The sequence below is a fragment of the Hemicordylus capensis genome, chromosome 4 (assembly GCF_027244095.1).
Source record: "Hemicordylus capensis ecotype Gifberg chromosome 4, rHemCap1.1.pri, whole genome shotgun sequence".
NCBI classification, from domain to species: Eukaryota; Metazoa; Chordata; class Lepidosauria; order Squamata; family Cordylidae; genus Hemicordylus; species Hemicordylus capensis.
Window position 1 is genome coordinate 50,884,975 of NC_069660.1, and position 27,993 is coordinate 50,912,967.

Consider the following 27,993-nt stretch of genomic DNA (forward strand, 5'->3'; position numbering starts at 1 on the left):
TTTGATGACAAATATTTAGTTTTCCATGCTTCTTCGTATTGTGTGATATAAATTATAATATATTGTAATGTCATGATGGACTTGGTAACACTGCTCCCATTTTACAGTATTAGTTGCTGCTGGTAGGTGGTGAGGAAATGAGGACTGCTATTATCTCAGTATTTAGATTAGTATTTTATTGTTATGAATGGCTATTATACAAGAGCAGCATTCTGAGGATGCAGTTATCTCTGTATCATTGTAGAAGAACGCTGGTCTAAGTGCAGCCAGAGACTTTCCAAATGGTAGAGTGTGTGCAGGTGAAGAGTGGAGAGGGCTGTTTTGTTTTGTTTTTTGCTGGAAACCCGCCCCCCGCCCAGAAGTGTTCTTTGCCTTCCATAACTATGTCCCTGAGGGTTGTGCAGCCCTCAGGAAAGGCTAGAAGGAACCCCACTTCTGCATTACACTCCCATTTAAATCAGGGGCCCATCCAACTACTTTGAAAAGTAAAAAACAACACTGGAAGTTCCAGTTGTGGAACTGTAATGCTGATAGAGTAGTTTGGCCCTCTAAAAAAGTAAATATGTTCCATAAGGGCTGCAAACAATCAGGGGTACCCAGGCAGAGAAGAAAAACAAAAAGGAGCAAACATTTCTCAGAGTGCCATTATGTGTGCACAAAAGCGTTTCAAAAGACTTCTTCATCAGAGCCATCTGGATGGATCAGAAACTCTACTGGAATCTTAGAGCTGTATTCTTAAGGAACTAGCATTGTGTTGTACACACACTTTCTCCTTGAAAGTACAGCTAGAAGAAGCAACTGGGCCTTGCACACAATGAAGAATGTTCACCCTAGGCTTTCTTCTTCGGTCCACTGCTGACACAGATGTGATTGGTGGGGACCAGGGGTACAGAGTTTTCAGTAGTGGCACTGCGTCTCTGGAACTCCCTACTTGAGGCGATCTGCCAAGCCTCACAAAGAACAGGCCTTTAGACCCACCTGTTTTTAATTCAAAATGTTTTATGCTTGCTTCTTTTATATTATTTTAGCCTACCTCTTTTGCCTTATGAATTTTGTTGGATTTCTTTGCTTATTATTATATCTTTTGTTTTTATGTTTTATTCTTTAATGTAAACTGCTTTGCATAAGAATATTTTTAGAAAAGCAGTGTATACTTAAACAAACAAACCTGGGGACTTCAGTGTGCCCAATTATTAATATGGCTCCTCCTCAGCAGGATTTGATCTAGCAGTCACAATACCAGGCAGCAGGAAAGGACTGGCCAAGTGCCACAAGCCCTGTTCTTGCATATCTTTTGCTGTTTTGCATTTCCAGGCTTATTTGGGACGATCGTGATACTGGAGCAAAGAAGGCTGGTGCAATATTTGAAATGGTATGTCCAGCAGGCTATGAAAGCCTAGGGAACGTAGCAATTCCTCGCCACAGTCCACCTCCTGATGCTCAGCAGTACAGGCAAGTTCAATGCATTAGTTTTAATTTTCCTATATGTGTCTCTCCTCACCATCCCCTCATTCATCATTTATGGTAGCCTGAAGAGAATACTTTCAAACCTTACTTTTGGATTTATCTCTTAATGCTACACTCAGGGGAACAAAGATCCAAGTGCCCTGGGGCACTGTCCAGATTACACGCTACCGCAGTGTCACAATGTATGCCTTAAGTGTCCTTCCATACTGCCTGTGTCTTGACATCGCAGTCCATGTGTTGTAAGCAAGGTGCCGTTGACATTTCCGATGCCTTATTTTGTGTTTTATTGCTGCATTACAGCCCTATAACACCGCATCTGCGTTGCAAAAACATAGCTGTATTTGCCCGGTGTAGGAAGCAGCAGATTTCACAGGCAGTTTTTAATCGGTACCACACAACATCACAGTTTACACCACTTTTTGTGGTGTAAAGCTCACTGTCTGGAAACCACCCTGGACTGGGTCTGGCAATTGGCATTCAGGCTGCTTTAGAATGTGGAAAGCAAGTATCCACAGTCCTTATAGGACATGGATGCATCCTCCTTTTGTGCCATCCTTGTTTCCTTTCACTCTCCCCTACTACCCCTATAGCTTGGGAGGCATGAATTGTCCCCTTTGTTAAACAGGGTCCACCCTGGTATACATTTGAATGGGATACATGTGAGCACTGTAAGATATTCCCCATAGGGGATAGGGTCACTCTGGGAAGAGCATCAGCACACTTGCATGCAGAAGGTTCCAAGTTCCTCCCTGGCATCTCCAAGATACAGCTGAGAGAGACCCTTACTTGCAACCTTGGAGAAGCCACTGTCAGTTTGTGTAGACAATACTGAGCTTGATGGACCAATGGTCTGACTCAGTATAAGGCAGCTTCCTATGTAACTTTAATTTTTAAAAAAACTTTCTTCATGCTTCCATGATTTTTTCCTTTTACACATGCTCCTTAGACTCAATCCCCTCTTTCCCCCTTCAGTTCCTCTTCTTATTTCAATATTTTCTTCTCCATTCCTCCCCTAACTCTGCAAGATATGATGTAGTAATTGTAAGGGTTTATGATTATTTCCCTTTCCCTTTTGGGAAGGTACAAAGTATTCTAGAGAGAAGATGGAAACATCTCTCTCCCTCCCTTTGTATTCATTATGTAGCTATTAGATAGGATTAGGACTCTCCTATTCTGCTGTATTTCACCAATAAGCTAGTTAAGTAATTTAGATTTTACAGTGATCTCCATGCGTGTTCCTTTAAATAGTTGCAACAACTAGACTCCACACTCTGTAATTGGAGAGGATGCTTTCCCAAGCACTCTGCTAGAATCTATATATATAATTCTCCTGGGTGTGCCTTGGAATGTGCGTCTCAGCGCCCAGCTGATTGGCTGGTTGGAAGACGGGCCTGATTGTCTGAGGTGCACCCAGGAGAATTGGTTGCCGTGGCAGCGGGCCCAGCCGTGGAGGCCAGAGGTGGTGGCGGGCCCTGCCGCGGAGGCAAGGCCGGGCGGGGGTGGGGAGAAAGTGGGGGGGCAGAAGTGGTGGTGGGGAGGAGAGGTGGCTGGGCCTGGAAGCGGAGACTGGGGCAGAAGGTGTGGGGGGAAGGGGTAACCTCCGCCCCGAAAGAGTGCACAGATGCTCTGTGTGGGGTCGGCTAGTACTTCATATTTTCCCCAAAGGGAAAGATAAATAACCATAAACACCAACAGTAATGGTAGTAAGAAAAGAACCTCTACGCACATGCAGTGTGCCTTTCCTAAACCACTATGTAATGAGAATTGGCAATCGGTCATTGGAGGAAGGAATCTGAAGTCAGAAGCTATGACTTAGGGAGACTTAAGGCCTGACATCTCTCAGTTAGGCACTGAACAGGAGCCCTCTTTTCCCTGGTGCATTTAGGTCTCTTTCTCTTCTGTCTCTAAGCTGACTCTCGTGTTCCACAAAAATGTTTGTACACCAGCTATTATGGTAGATAAGTGAAGGTGTGATGCATAATATTTTTTCAACATGTATATGTTGTTAATGTGGAACAGAATGTAGAAGCAAAATCTGTTATATATTCTAGTTTTCAGTGTTTGTATTCATATTGCTGACTAAGGTGGCTTACTAATGATGTGGGGTGAGGTGGCCCCTGCAAGCAGCACCTGAATCTCGAGGTGGTGAGGCGTCCCAACTCTACCACCTACAAGTATCGCCTTGATTGCCTGCTGCACCCCCAACTACCTGCTACCTTCTAAGCATGCCTGTGAGTATGCAGCAGCAGAAGAGAGGAGGGGGAGGCTGCACACGAGGTGCTGCCTTGCCTTCCCCTCCTCCTGCTGTTCACTGGCTCCTGGGCAGAGGTGCTCTTACCCATGGACTTCCGGGCCAAGGTCCAGGGCCTCCACAGCCCCCAAATCCTTTTTAGTCTGTCCTGGGTGGTGTGGTCACAGAAATTGACTTGATGGCACACTTTACCTTTACCTTAAAAATCCTGGGCGGCTAGCGCTCCAGAAGCCTTTAGGTCCAGGCTCCAAAATTACTTAGATGCACCTCTGCTTCTGGGAGTGTGAGAATAGGATGGGAATGAGCAGCAAGAGAGAGATGGGGTGGAACAGGCCTGGCTGGGCCAGCCCCTTGATGCTGACATTTTCATCAGGGGACATAGCCAGCATAAATGGCATACAGTAGCTGTCACTGCCTCTGACAACATGTAAGCACAACCTCTCGTCATGGGGTTTTATGAGGCTGTTTGTGTATTTTATAGTTATGTTATGTTGTATATTTATGCCTGGTAATTGTCTGAGGTTTTAATTTTGTTTGGCTTACGGGCATAAATAAAATGATTCTGATTCTAATGTAAGCATGTAAGCCAGCACTCTTACAGACCAATTTAGAACTCATATGCAAAAACTTCTGATGTCCATAGGTGCGTCCTCAAATCTCTGTTGAAAAAAGGAGACATTGTCATAATCTGGAATGACAAAGGATCGGGATTTTCGAAGGATGTTGCACTTTGGAATGTGCAAGCAGCGACTGGTAATTCACCAGGTAACACAAATGAACACTGTGGCTAGGATTACTTAGTCTAGGAGGCTACAGAAGGGAAGAGCATTTTTATTTATTTAATGCCTTTGTATACCACCTACTACAAAAGTCTCAAGGGGGTTTCCAGAAAGCCATCAGGGATGGAACAGCTCTAATGCCAACAGGAAGTGTGTCCCACAGCCCCTGGAAGTTATTCAGACATGGCTTCATGCTGCAGAGTATCTGAAGATGTTTAATCTTCAGATACCCCGCAGTATTTGTTTAATTTGGGGGACTATATGGACAGTTGACATAGAGTCGGCTCCTCTCTGCAATCCCTGCAGATCTTTTTCCTGTGTGCCTTCCCGCAGCTTGTTCCAGCTTTTTTCTCCAAATGAGATCACATCTCAGAGGAGGAGGTGAGAGAGCTTTTTGTTTTGTTTTGATAGTTTGACAGCTGGTTATGGAAGACCGGCATGACAAGTTGCCAAGCAGCTGGATCAAACAACAGAATGCTTAACCCAAACCTGCTGAATCTTCACCTCATGCCCCACCCCCACCCCAGACCATTTAAGAGGCAGGGAAGTTTAAAGTAGAAACCATTGCTTTCTCTCTATCATGAAGTAAAATGCAGCCTCATCGAATCAGCTCAGACAAAAGGGGTTCAGATTACATTGAAGCTGTAGTCTCCATTCTGCATATGCAAAGCCTATGTTCTTATGGTGACCAGGCTTCAATAAGACAAAGCATAGGAAGACCCACATTTTGCAGTTTGTGCTTGTGTTAAACTCAGGAATTTCTCCCTCCCCCTCCCATTCTGGACTCCTTCCACAGAATTTCACCAATCCACCACAACCCCTCCTCCCCCAGTGCTTGCAATTGCAAATCACTCAGAACAGACCATACTCAACACCGTTGTCAAGCTCCCCTTCAAGGAGTTTTAAAAGATGCCGAATTACTGCCAATGGCCAATCCACACATCAAAGGAGAAGTCCTGCAGCATACCAGAAAGCTTGATTAAAAATAAAAAAAAGCTGTCGCAAATAGAAGATTTTTTTTTTAACCCCAGACATAATTTGGGCCAAGCTGGAATGCACAGCAGTAATTTGGGGAAAAGCAGAATTGGATGTGTACTAGTCCCTGATAGTTCTCAGGGACTTCAGGGTAAATCCAGCTGATATGTGGACTCACACCCTCCATTCCGGAGGGGATGTGAGCTAAAAGCCATGTGTGTAAAGGTCCCTGGGCAAGTATAGAGAAGGTTCGCCTCTGAATCACCCTCAGATGAACCTCCTTTGACGATCCTCCTTTGATTGATAGCCTGTGTATTCTTTCAGGAGTAATATGGTCTCTTTTGGACATCCCAAAAACCAACTTGGCAGCAACATTCTGCAGCATTTGCAGTTTTCAGAGTACATACAAAGGCAGCCGCACAGAGTGTTTTGCAGTAGTCAGCCTGAGGTTACCAGCATGTGAATTTAAGGTCACTCTCTTCAGGAAAAGGGTGCGGTTGGCATATCAGTTAAAGCTGATAAAAAGCACTCCAGGCCTTCATCTCACCTGAGGAATCAGAGAGAGGGCTGGATCCAGAAGTACTCCCATACTGTGTACCTGTTCCTTCTTGGGTATGTGTGTGTGTGACCTCCTCTAGAAGCAGCAGATCTACCCCATCTCCTGAATTGTGGCTCCTTACAATGAGCAACTCCATCTTGTTTGGATTCATTCTGTTTATTATCCCTCATCCAGCCCTTTAGTGACCCCTGGCAGGCATTTAGGGATGTTATGCCATTTACTGATTTAGCTGATAGTGTACTGATAGCACCTTGCACCAAATCCCCTGATTATCTCACCCAGTGGTTGCATGTGGATATAGAAAACATAGCAGACAAAATAGAACCCTGAGGGAGACCATATAAAAAATTTCACATTGCAGAACAAAGGTCTCCAAGCGACACCATCTGAAATCTACCGTAGAGGTATGAGCGGAACCACTGTAAAAAAATTACCTCCTACATCCAACTCCCTCAGGTAGTCCAGAAGGAGACCATGGTCGATGATATTGAAAGCCATTGGTTCCTCAGATCATTTGGGCTACCAGCTCTGGCCATCTCAAGGGTGCTGGTGTGGCATAGCAGAGATCAGGCTGATGATGCTCTCTACCACTGAGCTAGCTTGGTGGCACAGGGAGTAAGCCACCTGAGCCCTGCTGGCAGAGTCTTTACTTTAAGGTAATTGTTCCCAGGTTTTATCAAACCATTCCCTTTTTGGCTTTGGCATTGTCTTTCAGTACTTCACAAATAATACCCTGGTTTTTGCCAGCATCTATAGATGAGATCCCATGATATTTTTTACAGTGTTCCTTTTTTAACCTTATTGAAAAAGCAGTGGGAGCCCTCGACAGTGGGAGCTAATGATAACTGTAATGAAATATGTCATTGTTAAGATGGATACCTTTCCCCCCCAAATGTGACAGCTCTGTTACAATCTGTCTACATGTAACAAAAAACTCCTTTTGTTTGGCAGTGCCAATACTTATCATTTTCTGCAAATCAAATACATTTCAATAAATGTTAATTTTCCATCATGTCAATAATTATTACATAGATATTTTGTAATCATTTTCACTGTAATCTATGCTATGGGGAACTGGAATAATCTTTTTAATAAAAAATGCCCATTGGATATTTTTGTTTGTATTTTGTTTCATTGAATCACATCTCTTTTTTCTTTTTGAGTTTTCAAATCAAATATTATGTAATAGAATTTAGAGAGGTTTTTGTAAAAAAAAAAAAGTCTACACGTGTTAGTTTGACCAATACAGTATTTCTGGCTTGTTCCATTAAGTCCTTGTCTGAAAAAAATGAAAAATTTCTCTAATGATTTTGACAACTTAGATAAGATCCCGAATTTACAATCATGTTTTCATAGTTTATGCTTCTGCCAGTTGTTGAAGCTGTTAATACAGCTTCAACCTAATTAAATATTTAATCTCTTATAATTGAAGCAATGATATAAGAACATAAGAACAGCCCTGTTGGATCAGGCCCAAGGCCTATCTAGTCCAGCATCCTGTTTCACACAGTGACCCACCAGATGCCTCTGGCAAGAGGTGAGTGCATGGCTTCTTTCCTGCTGTTGCTTCCCTGCAACTGGTACTGAGAGGCATCGTGCCTCTGAGGCTGGAGGTGGCTCACAGCCACCAGACCAGTAGCCATTGATAGACCTGCCCACCATGAATCTGTCCAGGCCACTTTGAAAGTCATCCAAGCTGGTGGACATCACCACTAACCCCTGCTAACTTGGCAAAGAGGCACCTTTTAATGTGGTGATCCTTTTTATTTAGCAGGGGGAGAGTAACTGGCCCTATCGAGCCCCAGCACAGTACTTCCAGTGACTGTTGCTGGTGTCTGTCTTATGTTTCTTTTAGATTGTGAGCCCTTTGGGGACAGGGTTCCATCTTATTTTTATTTATTATTTATCTGTGTAAACCACCCTGAGCCATTTTTGGAAGGGTGGTATAGAAATCGAATAACTAACTAACATCCCATGACACAGAATTCCATAGATTAATTATGTGCTATGTGAAAAAGCACTTGCTCTTGTTGTTCCTAAATTTCCCGACCTTCAGTTTCATGGGATGAGAGAGGAGAGGAGAGCTGGTCTTGTGGTAGCAAGCATGACTTGTCCCCTTAGCTAAGCACGGTCTACCTAGGTGGCATTTGAATGGGGGACCACATGTGAGCCATGTAAGATATTCCCCTCAGGGGATGGAGTCGCTCTGGGAAGAGCAAGGTTTCAAGTTCCCTCCCTGGCTTCTCCAAGATAGAGCTGAGAAAGATTCCTGCCTGCAACCTTGGAGAACCGCTGCTAGTCTGTGAAGATAATACTGAGCTAGATAGACTAATGGTGTGACTCAGTATATGGCAGCTTCCTATGTTCCTATGACCCCTGGTTCTAGCATTGTGAGAGAGGGATAAAACTTTATCTCTCTCCACTCTCTCCGCTCCATGCATAATTTTATACACCTCAATCATGTCTCCTCTTAACTGCCTCTTTTACCAAAGTAAAGAGCCCCAGGTATTGTAGCTTAGCCTCATAAGGAAGGTGCTCCAGGCCCTGATCATCTTGGTTGCCCTCTTCTGCACCTTTTCAGTTTTACAATATCCTTCTTAAGATATGGTGATCAAAACTGTATGCAGTACCATAGATTTGTGAAAGGGCATGCAAATAATAGCATTTTATTTTCAGTCCCCTTCCTAATGAACCCTAGCATGGAATTGGCCTTTTTCACAGCTGCTGCACACTGATTTGACACGTTCAATGAGCTGTCCAGTGTCCACCATGACCTCAAGATCTCTCTCCTGGCCAGTGAAGTTGGGTTTTTTTACCCTAATGTTCATCACTCTACACTTGCTTATATTGAACTGCATTTGCCATTTTGTCGCACACTCACCCAATTTGTAGAGATCTTTTTGGAGCTCCTCACAATCTGTTGTGGATTTCACTACCTTAAATAGTTTAGGGTCATCTGCAAATTTGGCCACTACACTGCTTACCCCAACTTCTAGATCATTTATGAAAAATTTAAAGAGCATTGATCCAGTACTGATCCCAGGGGACCCCACTTCCTACTTTCTTCTATTGTGAAACTGTCCATTTATTCCTACCCTCTGTTTCCTGTTCTTCAATCAGTTACCGATCCACACATGTACTTGTCCCCTTACCCCATGACTACTAAGTTTACTCAAGAGCCTTTGGTGGGAAACTTTCTCAAAAGATTTTGGAAGTCCAAGTAGACTGTGTCAACTGGATCACCTTTACCCACATGCCTGTTGATACTCCCAAAGAACTCTAAAAGGTTAGTGAGAGGAGAGGAGAGCTGGTCTTGTGGTAGCAAAAACATGACTTGACCCCTTAGCTAAGCAGGGTCTGCCCAAGATAGGGCTGAGAGAGATTCCTGCCTGCAACCTTGGAGAAGCCCCTGCCAGTCTGTGAAGACAATACTGAGCTAGATAGACCAATGGTCTGACTCAGTATATAGCAGCTTCCTATGTTCCTATGTGAGGCAAGACTTGCCCTTGCAGAAGCCATGCTACTTCTATTTCAGCAAGGCCCTTTCTTCTATATGTTTAACAATTTTGTCCTTTAGTATGCTTTCCATCAATTTACCCTGCACCGAAGTTAAGCTGATCTGCCTGTAATTTCCTGAATCCCCCCTGGATCCCTTTTAGAAATTCAAAGTTACACTAGCTATTTTTTGGTCCTCTGGTACAGAACCTGATTGTAGGGACAAGGTGCATATTTTTGCTAGGAGATCAGCAATTTCACCGTTGAATTCCTTCAGAACTCTTGAGTGGATGCTATCTGGCCCTGGCAGTTTGTTAATTCTTAGTTTTTCAAGACAGTTTAGAACATCTTCTCTTGTCACCTCAAATTGGCACAGTTCTTCAGCCTCTGAACCTGAGAAGCTCAGTTCCATAGAGGGTTTCTCCTCCACCATGAAGACAGATGCAAAGAACTCATTCAACCTCTTTGCAGTCTTTTTATCCTCCTTAATAACCCCTTTCATGCCCTCATCATCTAAGGGGCCAACTGCCTCCCTGGCAGGTTTTCTATATCTGATATATTTAAAGAAGTTTTTGTTATTCCCCTTAACACTTCTAGCTATATGCTACTCAAAAACATTTTGCATCCCTTATTGTCTCCTTTCATTCTTTCTTTTGCCAGAGTTTATGTTCCTTCTTGTTCTCTTCATTTGGATAGGACTTCCATTTTCTGAAGGAAGTCTTCTTCCCCTTTATATCTTCCCTCACTCTACTAGTTAGACATGCTGGCATCCTCCTGAACTTGGGTGGTTCCTTTCCTCCTTCTTAGGATACATTCCAACTAGGCATCTATTATTGTGGTTTTAAATAAGTTCTGGAGTGATTTGACCCTCCTGACTTTCCTTTTCAGTTACCTTTCAGAAGTTCCCTCTTCTGAAGTCCAACACAGATGTGTTGGACTTCCTTGACATGTGTGTGTGTGTTGTTTGTGTGTTTTGTGTGTGTGTGTGTGCGCGTGTGAGAGAGACTATATATACTAATTTTTTCTTATTCATTAGCATGTTGCTTCATTTAAATGTATGGAATTTTTAACTGATTGACTTGGGATTGATTCTGAAATAAAAGGAAAGTTTACGATACAGCAAAAATCTGGATCTGGACAGTGAAGAGCCAACATAGTAATTATCCAGTTGGAAACAGAATTAGTTCCTCTCATCCTTCACAGTTCTGAGGGTATTTATTTACTGAGCTGATGAAGATGGCAGATGTCTTCTGTTTACTTTGTGAGCTCTGGCACAACATAGGCTCCAAAGTCAATGATAAAATTTCTCCCACTTGCTTTGTTCAGCAATGCCCTTTTCCTCCAAAGGACAGGTTATTCTGACAAATGAACAAGATAATAGCTTTGAACAAGATGTACAGTTCATCAGTAACGAGACAGTAGTATCTTGCAAGGCTGGGCAGCTGTTGAGGTACACTTCAGATAGATGGCCCCACCCTTGCTCTCTATTAATACCTGGTCTTGCTGATTCTCCTTAACCTCTCCGGGCCAATGCCTTAGGATAAATGCGCCCACCGTTACTGTCCATCATCATCTGACTTTGTTGATTCTCCTGAACCTCTGAGAGCCAAGCTACATATTACATTAGCACTCAGTGATGGGAGCTCACACTGCTGTTTTCTTTTGTAAAAAGAGGGTATAACTTTTGCACCCACAAGTTCCCCCACTCTGAGGCTAGTAACAATTGGAGAATTGGAGTGAGGGAGTGAATCAGATGCGCACCCCTATGTCAAGCTCCTGATCCAAAGGAACATTGGTTTTATAAGAAGAAAATCACATTGGGAGCCCCAGTTATAGAATTTCAGTGTAATGTGAAGCTTGGCCCTCAATAGTATTTGATTCCATCATCCAGGGGAGATCTGGTCTTGTGATTGCAAGCATTCCCAAGTTCCCTTTGGAAAACAAGGTCCTCTTTGGGTTTTGGATGGAAGACTATATGTGAGCACTGTAAGATATTCCCCTTAGAGATGCAGCCATAGCTCAGTGGAAGAACAACAAGCAGAAGGTCCCAAGTTCACTCCCTGGCATCCCCAGGTAGGGCTGGGAGATACTCCTGCCTGTAACTTTGGAGAAGGGCTATTCTTATGTTCTTATGTAGGTGTATCCAAATGTTGGTGCTGAGAGATTGCTGCTCTATGGAATTCTCTGCCACAGGATGTGGTGAGAGAATGGCTACTAGCTTGGATGGCTACAAAAGGGGCTTAGACAAATTCATGGTGGACAGGTCTATCAATGACTTCTACTATAGGCCAGCTTCAGAAGCAAGATGCCTCTAAATACCTGTTGCAGGGGAGCAACAGCAGGAGAGAAGGCATGTCCTCATCTTTTGCCTGTGGACTTCTCAGAGGCATCTGGTGGGCTATTTTGGGAAACAAGATGCTAGACTAGATGGGCTTTGGGCCTATTCCAGCAGGGCTGCTCTTATGTTCTTATGTATCATTTTCAGACTTACATTCCTGGCTGCCACTATAATTACATAAATAAAGCTCATTCACACAACCTTAGCTACTGGGGCTGGGGAGCGCTGAGGAACTTACATGTCTTCCCCCCGCCCCATAATTCCCACTGCTCCTGGCGCCACCATGCACCCACACAACCAGTACACGAGCACTCCTGCAGTGGCAGGGAGGATGGGGAAAACTTGACTGCATCATCCAAGATCCCACAATGCACCACATGAGGACCGTGATGCAGGGCCGGATTAAGGGCAACTGATGCCCTAAGCACAGCCTAACAATGGTGCCCTCCCTCGGCCCCCTCCATTGCTTAACTGACAAGACATTAAGACTCAAGCAAATTATTTATTTATACCTTAATATTTATTTAAATTTTAAAAAGTTTTCTTCTAGATTTTTTTAAAGGTAAAACAAAATAGTTCCACTGGCTATAATTTCAAAAATATAGAGCCGCAACAGAAGGAATAATTGACAAAAATATTTCTTCTTCAAGGTCAGACATCATAACAGATAACCATCTTTTACGTGAATATTTTTTACTGCACTTTACAGTAATTTCAATGACTTTTTACTTCAGATACATAGTTTAGTAGTTTCTCGAAACTTTAGTCGCTCACCGAGCCAAAGAAATTTTTTTTTTAACAATGCAGAGTAAAGTTGAACATGGCAGATAAAAATAATTACAAAAAATCAACTAAAGTTGAGTGTGGCAGTGAAATGCAAGGGAGCAAAAGAAATGCAAGGTGACAATAAGGGAGGCGAAAAGAGAGTTTGAGGACCATTTAGCTAAAAGCATCAAGGGGAATAATAAAAACTTCTTTAAATACATCAGAAGCAGGAAACCTGCCAGGGAGGCAGTTGGACCATTAGACAATGAGGGAGTGAAAGGGATTATTAAGGAGGATATGGAGGTTGCAGAGAAGATCAATGAGTTCTTTATGTCCATCTTCACGGCAGAGGATATAGAGGATATACCTGTTCCTGAATGGAATTCAGGAACTATAATGCCCTTATACAAAATGATGGTGTGGCCACACCTGGAGTACTGCTTACAATTCTGGTCACCATATCTAAAAAAGGACATTGTAGAACTGGAAAAGGTGCAGAAGAGGGCAACCAAGATGATCAGGGGCCTAGAGCACCTTTCTTATGAGGCAAGGCTACAACACCTGGGGCTTTTTAGTTTACAAAAAAGATGACTGTTGGGAGACATGATAGAGGTCTATAAAATCATGCATGGAGTGGAGAAAGTGGAGAGAGAGAAATTCTTCTCCCTCTCACATAACACTAGAACCAGGGGTCATCCCATGAAATTGATTGCCAGGAAATCTAGGACCAACAAACGGAAGTACTTTTTCACACAACGCATAATCAACTTGTGGAATTCTCTGCCATGAGATATGGTGACAGCCAACAACCTGGATGGCTTTAAGATGGGTTTGGATAGCTTCATGGAGGAGAGGTCTATCATTGATTACTAGTTGGAGGGCTGTAGGCCACCTTCAGCCTCAAAGGCAGGATGCCTATGAGTTCCAGTTGCAGTGGAGTAACAGCAGGAGAGAACACATGCCATCAACTCCTGCCTGTGGCTCCCAGCAGCATCTGGTGGGCCACTGTGTGAAACAGGATGCTGGACTAGATGGGGCTTGGGCCTGATCCAGCAGGGCTATTCTTATGTTCAGTGAAAGAGTTAAGGGCATGATAGGAAGGGGGAAAACTCTGTGGTGCCCCTCTTCCTTTGATGCCCTACTTTGCCTTATGGTTAATCCAGGGCTGCCGTGATGCATTGGGGGATTCCCCACTGCCAGTACTCTCTTTCTGCCTGACTCTTTGTAAGCTTGGGCTGCCAGCAGCCAGAGCTTTTACACAACCAGGCAGTGAGGAAGGAGGGTGTGCTCCCTTCTACCTCATTTCTAGTCCAGGTACAAAACCTGGGTGCTTTCCAGCCTAGCTGCTCAACAGCAGCAAGCCATTCAGGCAAGTCACATTTGAAACATAAACAGCAGGGGGAGCAGTCTTGTAGAAACAAACAACCTGAAAAAACAGCAACTTCCTTACGCCGGATATACAAAGTCCTAGCTCTATATTGCAGCAATTAAATTCGAAACAAGGCATTGGAAATGTGAACGGCACCCTGCTGTCCACGTAGGGACTGCAGAGTCATGATGCAGGAAGTGTGGAAGCACACTTCCGAGATACGATATGACCCCATTCCAGGGTCTAATCTGGAAAATGCCCTGGTCTACTTGCAGAAGAGCACCTGGATAAGTCCCGATCTTGGCAATTATCATGACCAGCCCTACCCAGGATAGCACTGCTCTACCCGGGTAGGGCTGCTCATGACCACAACCTCAAACCTTTTCAAATCTGGTTCAAGGATTTGGAGTGGGTACTGCTCCATCCCTGCATTTGCCATCATACGTGTGGCATAGCTACTTCTGATTACTCTTCTAAGGTAGATTTCAAGTCCTGGGCTTCAAATAATGAATGGAAAAACACCCCATTTTAATTTTTTTCTAATATCAGTGGGCAGCATCCAGACTAAACTTCTCCCGAGTAGTCCTACTGTAATTACAGTAAGGAGTCTTGTAGAGCAAATCCTGAATAGTACTACTGAGCAACAGTATTGGTACTGCTTAATATGATTTGGACAATGTGTGTACCAAGCATCTACTTATGTATTTATTCCTATTATGGGAAGTACTTTGACTATTTTAATACCCTTATAAGTCAGTCAGCAAAATTCAAGCATTTAGCTTGCACACTCCAAACATAAATACATGTAGGATGCACTTGTATGTAGAGAATGAGATCTCTCCACATTATACATTACTGGAGTGGTGAAGGATAGAACCACAAGGAAGCAGCAACTATGTTGTCTTGGTAATGTATGAGCTGCGTCTTAATAGTTTTTATGGGGTGGGAGTTAAATAATAAAGAGCAATTTATTTAGAAATATTTCTGTCCCTCATTTTGCTTGCAATGAACATCCACAATGGCTTACAACAGGAAGAAAACAAACTACGATAAAACTGGATTTCACCCCAACTCCTGGAATAAGTTCAGGTACACTTACTCAACCCTGAATGAGTTTACCAGTGTGAAATTTGGTTAGCTGGCTTCTATTGTAATGTCTGAAAAGTCATCTATGTGCAGAATTTGAATCTGTGGAAAGTGTTGGCTCCACTAGAACAACATGTGAATCTGGAACACTAGCAGCCCTGTGAAATAAGAGGTCACTGAGACCTTCTGCAGTTGTACAAAATTTAGAGATTTTCCATTCCATATTCTGCCAATACAAATATCTTCATTGGCTTTTATACAGTCTGTTTGTTTAATGTATTTATTTAGAAAGAACGAAAGAGATAATCATTTGATTCTCCAGGTCTGATACTTGGACCCTGATACTGAAATGAGCTTTAGAGATGGCAGAAATCTTCCCATTTCCCCTCTTATCTTGCAGCATAATATTGACGAATCAAATTCCATCAAGTTTTCTAGAATGCACATATTTAAGGACCTGTTCTTTGGCATTGGGCTTCACTCTGGCAACACTGAAGTCATCAGTGATTTTGCTGCCCAGGAACTGGTGCGTATGTAGAAACTGAGCTACCATAAATGAAATTAGAAATGTAGAAATAACCCAATATATGCTCTCCAAATTAGTAGTAGCAGCAGCAGCAGTGTGTGTGTGTGTGTGTGTGTGTGTGTGTGTGTGTATTTCTGCTTTTCAACAAAAGTTATCAGAGCAATAGTCTGTGAAGAACTTGTATTTCTTAGGGACAATTTATATAACCAGTGCTATCAAGTGGTAAAGCTTTCCTTGGATTTATCACTCAGGGTAAAGATTTTTTTTTTTTAATTTACATTTATATCCCGCTCTTCCTCCAAGGAGCCCAGAGCAGTGTACTACATACTTGAGTTTCTCTTTCACAACAACCCTGTAAAGCAGGTTAGGCTGAGAGAGAAGTGACTGGCCCAGAGTCACCCAGCTAGTTTTATGGCTGAATGGGGATTTGAACTCGGGTCTCCCCGGTCCTAGTCCAGCACTCTAACCACTTTTGGCATACCGAAATGTTAACAAAAGAATATAAGGCTAATGGCGTATCTAGCGCAGCATCCTCTTTCCCACAGTGGCCCCCCAGATGCTCACAGGCAAAAGATGTGGGCCTGCTGTTGCTCCCCTGCAACTGGTATTTAGAGGTATCTTGCTTCGGAAGCTGGAGGTGGTTGTAGCCATCAGACTAGTAACAATTGATAGACCTATCTTCCGTGAATTTGTCTAAGCCCCTTTTGTAGCCATCCAAGCTAGTGGCCATCACCACATCCTGTGGCAGATAATTCCATAGATTAATGACGTGCTGTGTGGAAAAAGTACTTCCTTTTGTTGTCCTAAATTTCCTGGCAATCAGTTTCAAAGAATGATCCCAGTTCTAGCCTTGTGAGAGAGGGAGAAAAATCTCTCTCTCTCCACTCTCTCTACTCCATGCATAATTTTATATACCTCTATCATGTCTCCCCATAGTCACCTTTTTTCCAAACTAAAAAGCCCCAGATGCTGTAGCTTTGCCTTATAAGGAAGGTGGTCCAGGTCCCTGATCATCTTGGTACTCTTCAAAGTGCTTTGTACTCTTCGAAGTGCTCTTCGGCACTTTTTCTAGTTCTACAAGATACGGTGACCAGAACCAGCAAGACCTGTTCTTCTATATGTTTAATAATTCTGTCCTTAAGTGTGCTTTCCATCAATTGTGGTTTTTTAAAATTTTAATGTAAAGTGCCCTGAGACACTTTAGCAAGGGCAATATATACACAAACAAATAAATGTACACAACACAGACGTTAAGCTAACAGGCCTGTAATTTCCCAGATTCCCCCAGATCCCTTTTTGAAAATTGGAGTTAAACTGGCAACTTTCCAGTCCTGTGGTACAGCACCTGATTGTAGGGACGAGTTCCATATTTTTGCTAGAAGACCAGCAATTTCAAATTTGCTAGAAGATCAGCAATTTCAATTTTAGAGTTCTTGGGTGGATGCCATCTGGCCCTGGCAATTTGTTAATTTTTCATTTTTCAAGAAAGTTTAGAAAAGTGGTTTTAACCTGGGTTCTGCCAGATGTTGCTGAACTACAACTACAATTGTGGCTGGGGATGCTGGGAGTTGTAGTTCAGTAACATCTGGCAGACCCCATGTTAAGAACCATTGGTTTAGAACATCATTGCTTGTCACCTCAAATTCAGCCTCCAACCTTGAGAGGCTTGGTTCAGGTGCAGGTATGTGTTCAGTATTATCTGCCATGAAGACAGATGCCAGGAACTCATTCAGCTTTTCTGCAGTCTCCAAATCCTCCTTAATAATCCCTTTCATATCCTCATCATCTAAGGGTCCAACCGCCTCCCTGGCAGGTTATCTGCTTCTGATATATTTAAAGAAGATTTTGTTGTTCTCCTTATTGCTCCCTTTTAGCTATATGTTCCTTGACTTACTTGGATTATGTTTTACCTTGAGCCATGTTTTCATCCTTACTTATGAGCGTTTTTAGTTTCTTTTGTATTTGTTCAGTTTATTGGCTTCATATAGAAGGCATTTTGTATTTTCTGCATTGTATTTTGCTGGTCGATAGACTGTAATAAAATTCTATCTATCTATCTGTCTATCTGTCTATCTATCTGTCTATCATCTATCTATTCCTCAAACTCTCTTTTTGCACCCCTTACTGTCTCCTTGCATTTCCTTTGCCAGAGTTTATTTCCTTTCTGTTATCTTCATTTTGGCAGGACTTTCATTTTTTGAAGGAAGACGTCTTCCCTTTTATAGTTTGTTACTTTCTACTTGAATAGCCATGCTGGTGTCCTTCTGAACTTGGTGGTACCTTTCCTTCTTTTGTGTTCCCCCATAAAAAGCTTTCCCCTGGCTATAAAAAAACAGCATATCAAGAAAAACGATAAGCTAAACTCTTCTCCCTAACATGATTAGGGAGAACACCACCAAGAACAGAGAGACTATTCTCAGTGGGGGCCCTAGAATTCTGGGGGCCCTGGACAAGGGAGTCATTTGGGACCCCTTAAAGATAAGTAAGCAAGTCAGGCTTTTAAAAAATAATAACTTAACTCCATACATGAAGCTGCAATGAAAGTATATCTAAAAGCATAGTGTGGGAGACGTGGATTTGAGGACTAGGCTGCCTGAGGCAAGAGAAGGCATAGGACATTTGTTAAGTATCAGTTTTCACTGGGGAAGAGGGGGAATGAACTCAAAAGGGCATTCTTAAAATGTATGTACTTGTAACTTAAAAGGTACTTGTAAAAATATATTTATTTCCATGAAGAAATACCATGATGTGTGTATATTCTAATAAGAAATTATTGTTATTGAAGAAATGTAGCACTAATCTAAAAGTGTCCCAGAATGCTGAAAGCATTTTGAAAACAAAATCCCACTGGGCATGAATCTCTTAGAAATTTGTAAATTACGGTTCTCTTATTTACTTATATATCTTCTGGGACCTGTATGTACATTTAGCAGCAGCAGAGGCAGCAGCAATGGCTCCCACTCTGGGATCAATGTCTCTGCTTGCTTGTGCTTGTTCAATGGAATGCCACCCCACTGAGGCTGTTTTTGACCTGCGTAGTGCCTTTCTTAATGAAGCATCTCCAAATGACTGAAGCATCTCCAGCAAGACTAGTAGACTTAGGCAGGCAAGCAAACTGGACCTGCTGGCCATGGGGGGCGCCTCCATGCAGTGCTGCTGCTGGGAGGCACAGCAGCCTCCTGGCAGGGAAGGGGTGCTTTGCATGTGCTCAGAGGTACCCTGAGGCTGACCAGGAGTTGGTGGCTCCCAGTGGCCAGGACTGAACTAGGACCAGTCCTTGGGGAGAAGGAAGAGTGGCAGTGGTGAGACGAGCAAAGAGGGGAAATATCAGCAAAGAGGGGGGTGAGCCTGGAGAGTTAGAGGATATATTTAATTATATATGGATGTTAAGGGGCTTTGCCCACACCCACACCCCTAGTGCTTTATAGAGACAAAAGAAGGTATTAATGATTGCTGTCCTTTGGGAGACTGTGGGAAACCATCACCCCCCCTCACCAACAAAGCAGAAGGATAACTGGCACTGCCATCCAGCATCACCAACCGTGGTTGCTGTACTTGTTCTGTGCTTAGGTCCAGAGGCGTAACTATAGGGGGGGCAGGGGGGGCACGTGCCCCGGGCGCCATCTTTTCTGGTCACGTGGGGGGCGCCGCCATGACCATTTTTTTTTAATTTTTTGAAATTTTTTGTTAATACACATGTTTCCTGCTCAGTGCAGCAGCGCTGCCGCAGTCAAGGGAGCGCGTCGGTGCCCCCTTCCCCACGAGTGGTCCCTTCCGCACTGCCTGCGCCCCCCCATTGCTTTGCTGGCGCCTGGCAGCCAGTCAGTGGCCTGGCTTGGTGGCAGCGGTGGGCGCTTGTGAGGAAAAACCTAAGTATAATGTAGTATGTTGGGGGGAGTGGAGGGGGGGCATGTGTGGGGGGCTGCCATTTCAGTGCTTGCCCCGGGCACCGTTTTCCCTAGTTACGCCTCTGCTTAGGTCCAACAGCTCTTGCTCATGACACATCACCATGGTCCTTCCAGACAGCAAAACCAACCAACAAAAAAACCACCTGTGCAACATGAACAGCTTACATGCAAGTTGGAAGTGAGAGTTTACTCAGTCTGTACACACTCCTGAAGGCCTGCCTCTTCTTTCTCGGCAGGAGCTCAGGGCTGGTCAGGTGCCGTTGGGGACTTCACTGCATTTCTGCAGTGCCATTTGCCAGCCAGCTCTTGCTTTCCAGGAATAACCCATTTCTTTTCTTGTTAGATATAATATAACCCATTCCTCCTTGTTAGTGCTAAGCTCGGGAAAGTGTTCTTATCTCTTCTCCCCTGTGCTTTTCAACAATTTCAGGTGATTGGCTGGAAGAGTTTCAGCTTTGCTATATAGGAATGCCGGTTCAGACACTGTTAAACGCCTAGCATTGAATGTTAAATGTCTTTATGTCAAAACATTTACTTTTAACAGAATCCTGTTGAATGAATGCCTACCCTTTTATATGCAATAAAGAAGGTCTATAAAGGAGAACCATTCCTTTTCAATAGTACTTTTCTGGCAAATGGGGGGAAAGGTGGGTTATTTACGAAAAGCAAGAGCCAGCTAGCACGACAGAAATGTGTGAGGTCCCTGCTGCCCATCTGACCATCCCATGAGATCCAGATGCATGCCTTCAGGAGTTTGTGGCTGCTGAGTAAGCTCTTGCTTATGACTTGTACACACTCTTCATGTTGCACAGTTTTTGTCATCTGGAACGACCCCATAATATATGATATGGTGCCAGCATCAGGACACTCATGTTCAGTTCTACATGCTCCTCCAGCAGTTGAACATCAGATTCATTGTACACCTTATATACGTTCTATATCTCCTTTCTAATTTAAGTTAGTCCCATTAGAACTCTGGAACTCCTTGTTGATGTGTAGCTGTTTCATTCATGTCATATCAAGATGTACACAAGTGTCCTGCGATATCTAGCTTCTGCTAACTTCTTGTTGATGAACTGTAGCGCTTTCACTCATGTTATATCAAGATATACAATCATGTTCTTTCACTGAGTACAGCAGCAAGCCTTTGTTGGGTAGGAATGATACCCCGGTGGGAAATGTGTGTGAGAGCCCAATTCAGGCATTATGCTATATGAGTGTACAGATATCTGTACACTCATACATGTGTTTGTGTGAATGACTGTACCTGTGTTCATTTTAAAAAAAGGAACCTGGATACAGACCCTTCAAATGCATGGTACAGATAGAAGTGTATTTCTGCACCTGCGTTCAACATAATGTGTGCAGAACTCTTACCTATGTACACTCTACACTGGTTGTACAAGTGTTGAACATAACGTGTGAATGGACCGCAGGTCTCACACAAATACCACCTTTTTCAATCTGATAAAGACTGCATCATTTTATCAGTTTTCTTTGCAGAATCTGTCCCTGCTTTGTGGTCTCAGCAGTGATGGAGGGCTTTTCACGAGGACTCCTAGTCCTACTCTGCTTCTTGATTGGTGGAACAGCTGAACGTAGGAAACGTATGTTAATATCTTTCAAGTAGCTTAGTAGAATGAATTTGGACTCAGACAAAGTAACAGGGTATTTATAAAATGTGACTATCAATTAAGTAGGGGGGAAATGTCGATCTTTCTCTTTTGAAATTTCTAAGAGTTTCATTGTCAGAAACCAGTTACATCATCTGACCAGGGCTTCATTAGTGCTGGACTTGAATTCTATACACTCTAGATGGGCTCTGCAAGATTGGAAACATGCTGCTGAGGGTTAGTGACATGTTCCTCATCTTACAGAGCCCTCCCAGAGTGTAGGGAGCGCTCTACACTCCAAGGTCCCTTCCACAACAATGCACATACAGGGAAAGGGGGAGTTGCATGAAGGCTTTCGTCACATTCCCTCAATTCTTGAGGTCGTTCACATGACCATTGCAGCCCACAGGAAGGGTGTGTGTGTGTGCAGGGGTGGTGGGGAGGCAAGATCGATCTTACCTCCCCCCTAGATGATCTGGATCCTTGTGTGTGGTATGCGGTGTGTGTACCCACACAATCTGTGCTGCTCTGTGCAGTGCAGATTTCTAGAGGTCAGGAAAACGTAGCCCAGTCTCCAGAGATGCCTAAATGCACCATGCAAGGAGTATGGTGCATTGAAGGATTTCCCCTCAAGCTCGGCGCTCTAGGCACCCAGTTCTGTGTCTGCTTGGGCTGCATGCAGACACACAACCAGAGACCTGGGTAGACCTGGCTGAGCTTGTAGCCTTTTACCCAGGGAAAAGCGCAAGGAAAATTCCTGGGCTACGCAATGAGGTAGCGTTTCACACAAACAGCCGTACCCAGGTAGGTCTGCCCAAGCCTGGGTAGGGCTGCTTATGTGAACAGCCTCCTTGTTTACATGCACACTTTGCCAGTCAGGATGTCAGCCTGAGTGATGAGATTATGCTAGCAGACCTCTTGACAGGAGCCAAGATGGCGAACTACCCACAGTTGCTTTATTTGCTCCTCCAATTTTCCTCCCATTTAAAAGGATTTAGTGATCATTGTAGTTATCTTGGACTTTTAATCGTTTAATTTAGCCAGTGTGATGAAGTGGGTAGACCTAGGTTTAAAATAATCTCCACTCAGGCATGAAACTTACTGAGAGGCTGAAAAAAGGTCCACTGCCTGAGACCCTGGAGAAGTGCAGCCACTGGCTGCAAAGGACAATACTGAGCTAGCCAGGTCAGTGGTCTGTTTCAACAGAAGGCAGCTTTACACCTTCATAAATGTTTTTGTCTGTCTTGCAGGGGAAACAGCTCAAGGCAAGTTAGCATATACATTCTGCAATAAATTTGAGCGTATAAATGTTACTGGAACCGAAAACTCTGTGAACTTCTGGCGTCCAAACTGTCAATATACAGGTAAGAAGAAAGTTTTTAGTAATTATTTCCATACATTTTACCTCTTAGAAAGGTAAGAGCAGGTCTTTTCAAGAGCAAATCTCCTGCCAGTTCAAGCATGGTCATGATGTCTTTACAGCAAAATGAAATAAGTCCTTTAAAAACAAAAAAGGTATAGTTTATCAAAAGCAGCAAATCTTTCCCTACCGTGTACTTTTCACCGTGTTTTCATAGAATCATCTGTGTATTTTTTAAAAAAGTAATAAATTATCCCAGACTGGCCAGGTAAATTTGCCATGTAAGTTGATCATTTCTTCGTAGCTGAATGAAGTTCTGGAGCGTGACTGAGGGGAAGCCATCCTCATCACCTTCATCCTCACCATCAAAGGGAGCAGAGAGTTGGACTAGAGGAACACCTTGATCCCTTTCAATTCAAAATTCTATGATGACCTTTTTGTGGTGGCACCACAGCTTCCGGAGGTCCCTCTCATAGGACATTATCAGGAGGACTCTACCCTTTTTGTTTTTAAGCATGTTGCTAAAGTGTACTTGTTTGCAAGGCTTTTAATCTGTGATTTTAATCTGTTTGCTGCTTAGTTTGATGGCACATACTCTTTTATTGTGATTCTGATTATACATAGGTTATTTATTTTAGTAATTTTGTTAGTCACTTTGGAGAACTTGGTCCTGAATGATGGGATACTAGTGTTTTAATTAAACCAGTATATTTGCAGGGAAGAATCAGTGGGTGAGGTAAGGATTAATCATCCACCCATTTAAAGAAATCTTATCCAAATGAATTTTAATTATTAATCAGTTAAGTAATTTAGTCTGCATAAATTTGCATATGACTAGTCAGTGGTTTGTCAGTGGTTGAAGGAAAAGGTGTACTTTTGTTTTTATTATTTTATTTTACTTTATTTATTTATTTATTTATTTATCTATTTATTTTATTATTTCTTGTTTATACAGTCAGACAGGTGTTATTGACTGGTTTGTTTTATCCAGACATCGAGTCCTTCCCATGGACCTGGGATGGCTGAATTTTATCATCAATACTGTTGGTTATTATAGATATCGTCGCAAAATATAGGCTGTTCCCAGTAAAGCTGCTTTTTGTAATTGGCTGATGGTGATTTCTGTGGCCCCTATGCTGTTGAGGTGCTCTTATTATTTCTTGTTTACACAGTCAGACAGGTGTTATTGACTGGTTTGTTTTATCCAGACATCGAGTCATTGTTGTTTTTGTTGTTTTTGTTGTTGTTATTATTATTTATTACATTTATAAACTGCCCCATCCAGAGGCTCTGGGCAGTGTACAACCACTTTTAAAAAGACATAAAAACACACAGTGCTAAAAACAATATAAAACAAAACCATTTAAAACCAATTAAAATACTTTTTAAAAAGTATATGTTGAGCAAATGCCATGTTTAAAAGGCTTTAGGGAAGTTCATATGATTGGTACTTGGGTAGAGATGTGTCCTATCCAATTTCAGGAGCTGTGTGCATTTCCATTTTGTGTTCATGTGTGGCTGTAAAACAAGGTAGGAAGTGGGGTGCTTGATCATTTGGTAAGCCCCAGCTGGGTAGGAGGTTTTTTCCTCCTACCGTGTTCCAAAGCTGGGGACCAGAGGCGTAACTAGGGAAAACGGCGCCCGGGGCAAGCACTGAAATGGCGCCCCCCCACCCCCCCAACATACTACATTATACTTAGGTTTTTCCTCACAAGTGCCCGCCGCCAAGCAAAGCAATGGGGGGGCGTGGGCGGCGCGGAAGGGACCGCTCGTGGGGGAGGGGGCGCCGACATGCTCCCTTGACTGCTGCAGTGCTGCTGCACTGAGCAGGAAACATTTGTATTAACAAAAAATTTTTAAAAAAAAATTAAAAAAATTTTTTTTGTCATGGCGGCGCCCCCCACGTGACCAGAAAAGATGGCGCCCGGGGCACGTGCCCCCCCTGCCCCCCCTATAGTTACGCCTCTGCTGGGGACAGACTCTGGTTACAATGGGCTTGCCCTACCCAGCAAACGACCAAGCTCCCTGCCTCCTACCTTGTTTTACACTTACACACGTCCAAAAAATGGGAGTTGCTCAGTTCTCGAACTTAGGAAGAATGTGTCTCCTACCCAAGTACCAATTGTGTGAACTGCCCTATTTTCTCCTACACAGAAGCAAAAATAGATTGTCTCTTTTAGGACCACCTGCTGCTTTTACAAGCACTTAACTTTAACAATAATTAACATTATTTTTAAAATATCTCAACTGATTAATTTGGGTTGGCTTTTCAATAGTTTTGTAAAGGGCTGCAAATAATTGATCTAAGTAACTGATAAAAGTTTGCAGCTCTGCTTATAACATGCAGTTCTGGGTGACATCCTGACTAACACTGTGGAGGTGCTGTCTGCAAAGTGCCTCAGCAGTGTTTAGTAATCCAAAGTCCCACTGCACAGGTGCTCACATGCAGAGAACAGTTTTCACCAATCTCCTCTTCCCCCAGAAGTGTTCTTTAAGTCCCTGAGGACTGCACAGCCCTGATGGCTCAGCAAACCATATTTAATGTATAGCTATTATATCCAAGCACTTTAGTTAGAACTCTGTGCTGCGTGATGATTCTATTCTGGCCTTCCATCACTAGAATTTGGTTACACACTAGTTACTGTTAATAACAAAGCATGATTTTTTTTTAAAAATAATCATCTTCCAGCTATTTTGCTTAATGAAATGGCTGAACATCAGAATTTTGAAATTATTATATTTCTACTTGAAAAGGATACTATTGGGGAAAAAAGGATACTATTGGAAAATTGTATTCCTAGATAGATGTTGAAATGAAGTCCTCTACATCAGATACCAGTGGAATGAATCGACCTTTTAATAGTTATTTGAGGGACATAGCTTAGTAGATAATCTGCTTTGCAGAAGGTCTCACATCCAGTCTCTGGTATCTCCTGGAAGATCTCAGGAAGGATGACTGCAAAGACCTTCTTCGTGAGTCTCTGGAGAGCTGTTGCCAGTCCATGTAGACACAATTGAACCAGTGGTCTGATTGGTGGTGCTTCTACACTAGCCTTCTTCTCTAGATCAATATGACTTACTTATCCCTGAGAATCCAAATGATCTTCATCTCAAACTACGAAAATCCCACGTTTTCCCCATTGTTGTCCCATTTCCCCCCCAGGTGATGTATTATCACATTTTATTTATTTTTTGCTTCCAAGACAATTGATATCTGCAAAATCTTTGGGTGATAACTGACTAGCGCTATTGTCTGGTTTGGACTCACTCAGAGGCACACCTTGTTCCTCACCTGCTTGTTTATCCCTCCATTCCCTTCTCTGCTCTCTATGAAACTAAAAAAGTGGATGGAAACCTTGTCAGTTTCAGTTGCCTTTAAGACAAAATGGTGTTACTATAGGTGTACAATAGCCTTGGTATACACCTTTTCTGATTAAAAATATCCCTATTAAATGACCTCTTTTGGAGTATCAGCAACAGAAAGACACGGGAAAGATGTGAGTCCCTGCAAAGCCTGGATGAAGAGAAGGAGGCCGGCAAGGTGGCTAATGCTGGCAAGTCAGCAAGCAAAGTAGCTGGGTTCTCACCACTGTCTCACCACTGTCCTAATCAGTGGCCACCACCAATCAGGCATGGAAGGCAGAAATTCAGAGGTTCTGCATGCATGCAAGCAAGCACATCAGAGTCACACAGCTGGTTATGCACAGTCACCCACATCCAGCCCTCTTGAGCAGAATGCACAGGAAGCCCCTGGGCATGGGTTATGACTGACTGGAACGGGCTGCAGCTTTATATCTGCACTACCTCCTTTCCACATAGTGAGGTAGAATTCTGTCTACCATTTCAGGATTTATGCCCATGTAACTTGGCATATGAAAGTGAGACAAGAAGTGTGAGCTCTGTAAGATATTTCCCTCAGGGGATGGATCCGCTCTGGGAAGAGCATCTAGGTTCCAAGTTCCCTCCCTGGCATCTCCAAGATAGGGCAGATTCCTGCTTGCAACCTCGGAGAAGCTGCTGCCAGTCTGTGAAGACAATACTGAGCTAGATAGACCAATGGTGTGACTCAGTATATGGCAGCTTCCTATGTTCCTATGTCTCCACATAGTTCTTTTTGCATGATCCTCTTATTCTTAGTTCCATGTGTTGTTGTGGTGCTTCTATTATATTTGCACATATTTTCAGACTTGGAAATGAGGAACAAGAAGGCACTTGTATTGGTAAAATATGAGACGGGGAACAGCTGTTATTAATGGCTCAAAATTCTGCTTCGTTCTGAATACTATCAGGGTAGAAACATCCCGAGTTTGAGGTAGCTGACATAACTCTCTCTCCTTCTTCCAGACCACTTTAGTGTTGGACATGTGGTTGTAGCAGGCTCCGATAGTCCTTCTGGATGGGCTATATTAGTAAAGGATGAGAATAACGGCCTTCTTAAAAGTCCTGAAGAGTTCAGGTACTCTGTAGAAGGGGCAATATATTGAAACTTTGATTTTGTTTGTTGAATGCAAGCATAGACAAAGAAAATCCAAAACTCCAGAGGTCTATTAATTTAACATTGGCACCTCTTTCTGTATTAAGTCCCAAACGCTATATTATGAGAAGTTTCCCATTCCAACCAAAGCCCTTTAATCTCAGCTGGGGTTTTTATGCACAGCAGGTTTACTGTGAGTTTATGGGGAGGCTTTACTGCAAACTCAAAGTTGTCCCCAAAACAGTTGACACAAATAGTGGGTTTTGTTTACCCCAGATATAAATCAGTTTATACTCTAATGCACAGTTAAAAAACTGAATTGTGTGTGAACTGCTCCTCGATAACTCGCAGGGACTACGAGGTAAATCTAACCGATATGTGAACGCATCCCCTCCATTACAGATGTGATGTGAGTTAAAGACCTTCAAAAGCCCTGTGTGAAAAGCTTCCTGGTGATTTGGGAATGAGATGAGCAGCTAAGACCTCCATCCTTTCTCTTTTCCTCCTCCATTGGCCAATATAATGCACAACCTAACACTGATGTTTCCCTTTCATTGGAATTGCTGCATACATAAAATCTAGCCCTGGTGGACTGCACAAGGGCATAGTTGTGAACCAACTCAGAAAAATGCATCTGTGCAATGAACTTTCCATTAAAACAATGGGAATTCCATTATGCAAATGTGGGCACCCATTTCTGAGTTGTGCAGCTGCACTCTAGAGCAACTCTACAGGAATAGAGTTTATGTGTGCAGCACTTCTAGTGTAAGGAAGATGCAAGCATTAGGTTGCACATAATGTTGGTTACTGTTTGCTTCAATGGTATCTCCACAAAGTTGCTTACAAAGTGTGTCACTCAAAACCACCTGGAAGAAAGCTGGGAGCAAATTAGAAGGGACAGGACACACTCAACTACTGAAGGATAAGTGTAGAGGCAGAAATCTGTCAATTATCTTCTTATTGGGAAAGATATCTCCTGCTCTATCCCATTCATTAGAATGTGAGAAGACCTCTGCTAGATTTTATTT

At 43.0% G+C, this 27,993-nt stretch overlaps 1 protein-coding gene across 6 annotated transcripts in view; it reads left to right on the plus strand.

Moving 5' to 3' along the window:
• Positions 1-3,021: 3,021 nt before the first annotated feature.
• The window catches only part of LOC128325369 (chitinase-3-like protein 1), a 44,831-nt gene continuing 19,859 nt past the window's right edge, over positions 3,022-27,993 (plus strand). For 3 of the 6 annotated variants that reach the window (XR_008307404.1, XM_053251083.1, XM_053251087.1), the window contains exons 1-5: positions 3,022-3,698; positions 4,362-4,483; positions 21,010-21,125; positions 22,382-22,495; positions 26,836-26,947. Coding sequence is in view for 5 of the 6 variants with exons in the window: in XM_053251083.1 (XP_053107058.1) it covers positions 21,053-21,125; positions 22,382-22,495; positions 26,836-26,947 (299 nt within the window). In the remaining variant the exon portion in view is untranslated. The other 3 variants (XM_053251086.1, XM_053251085.1, XM_053251084.1) reach the window with 3 other exon arrangements.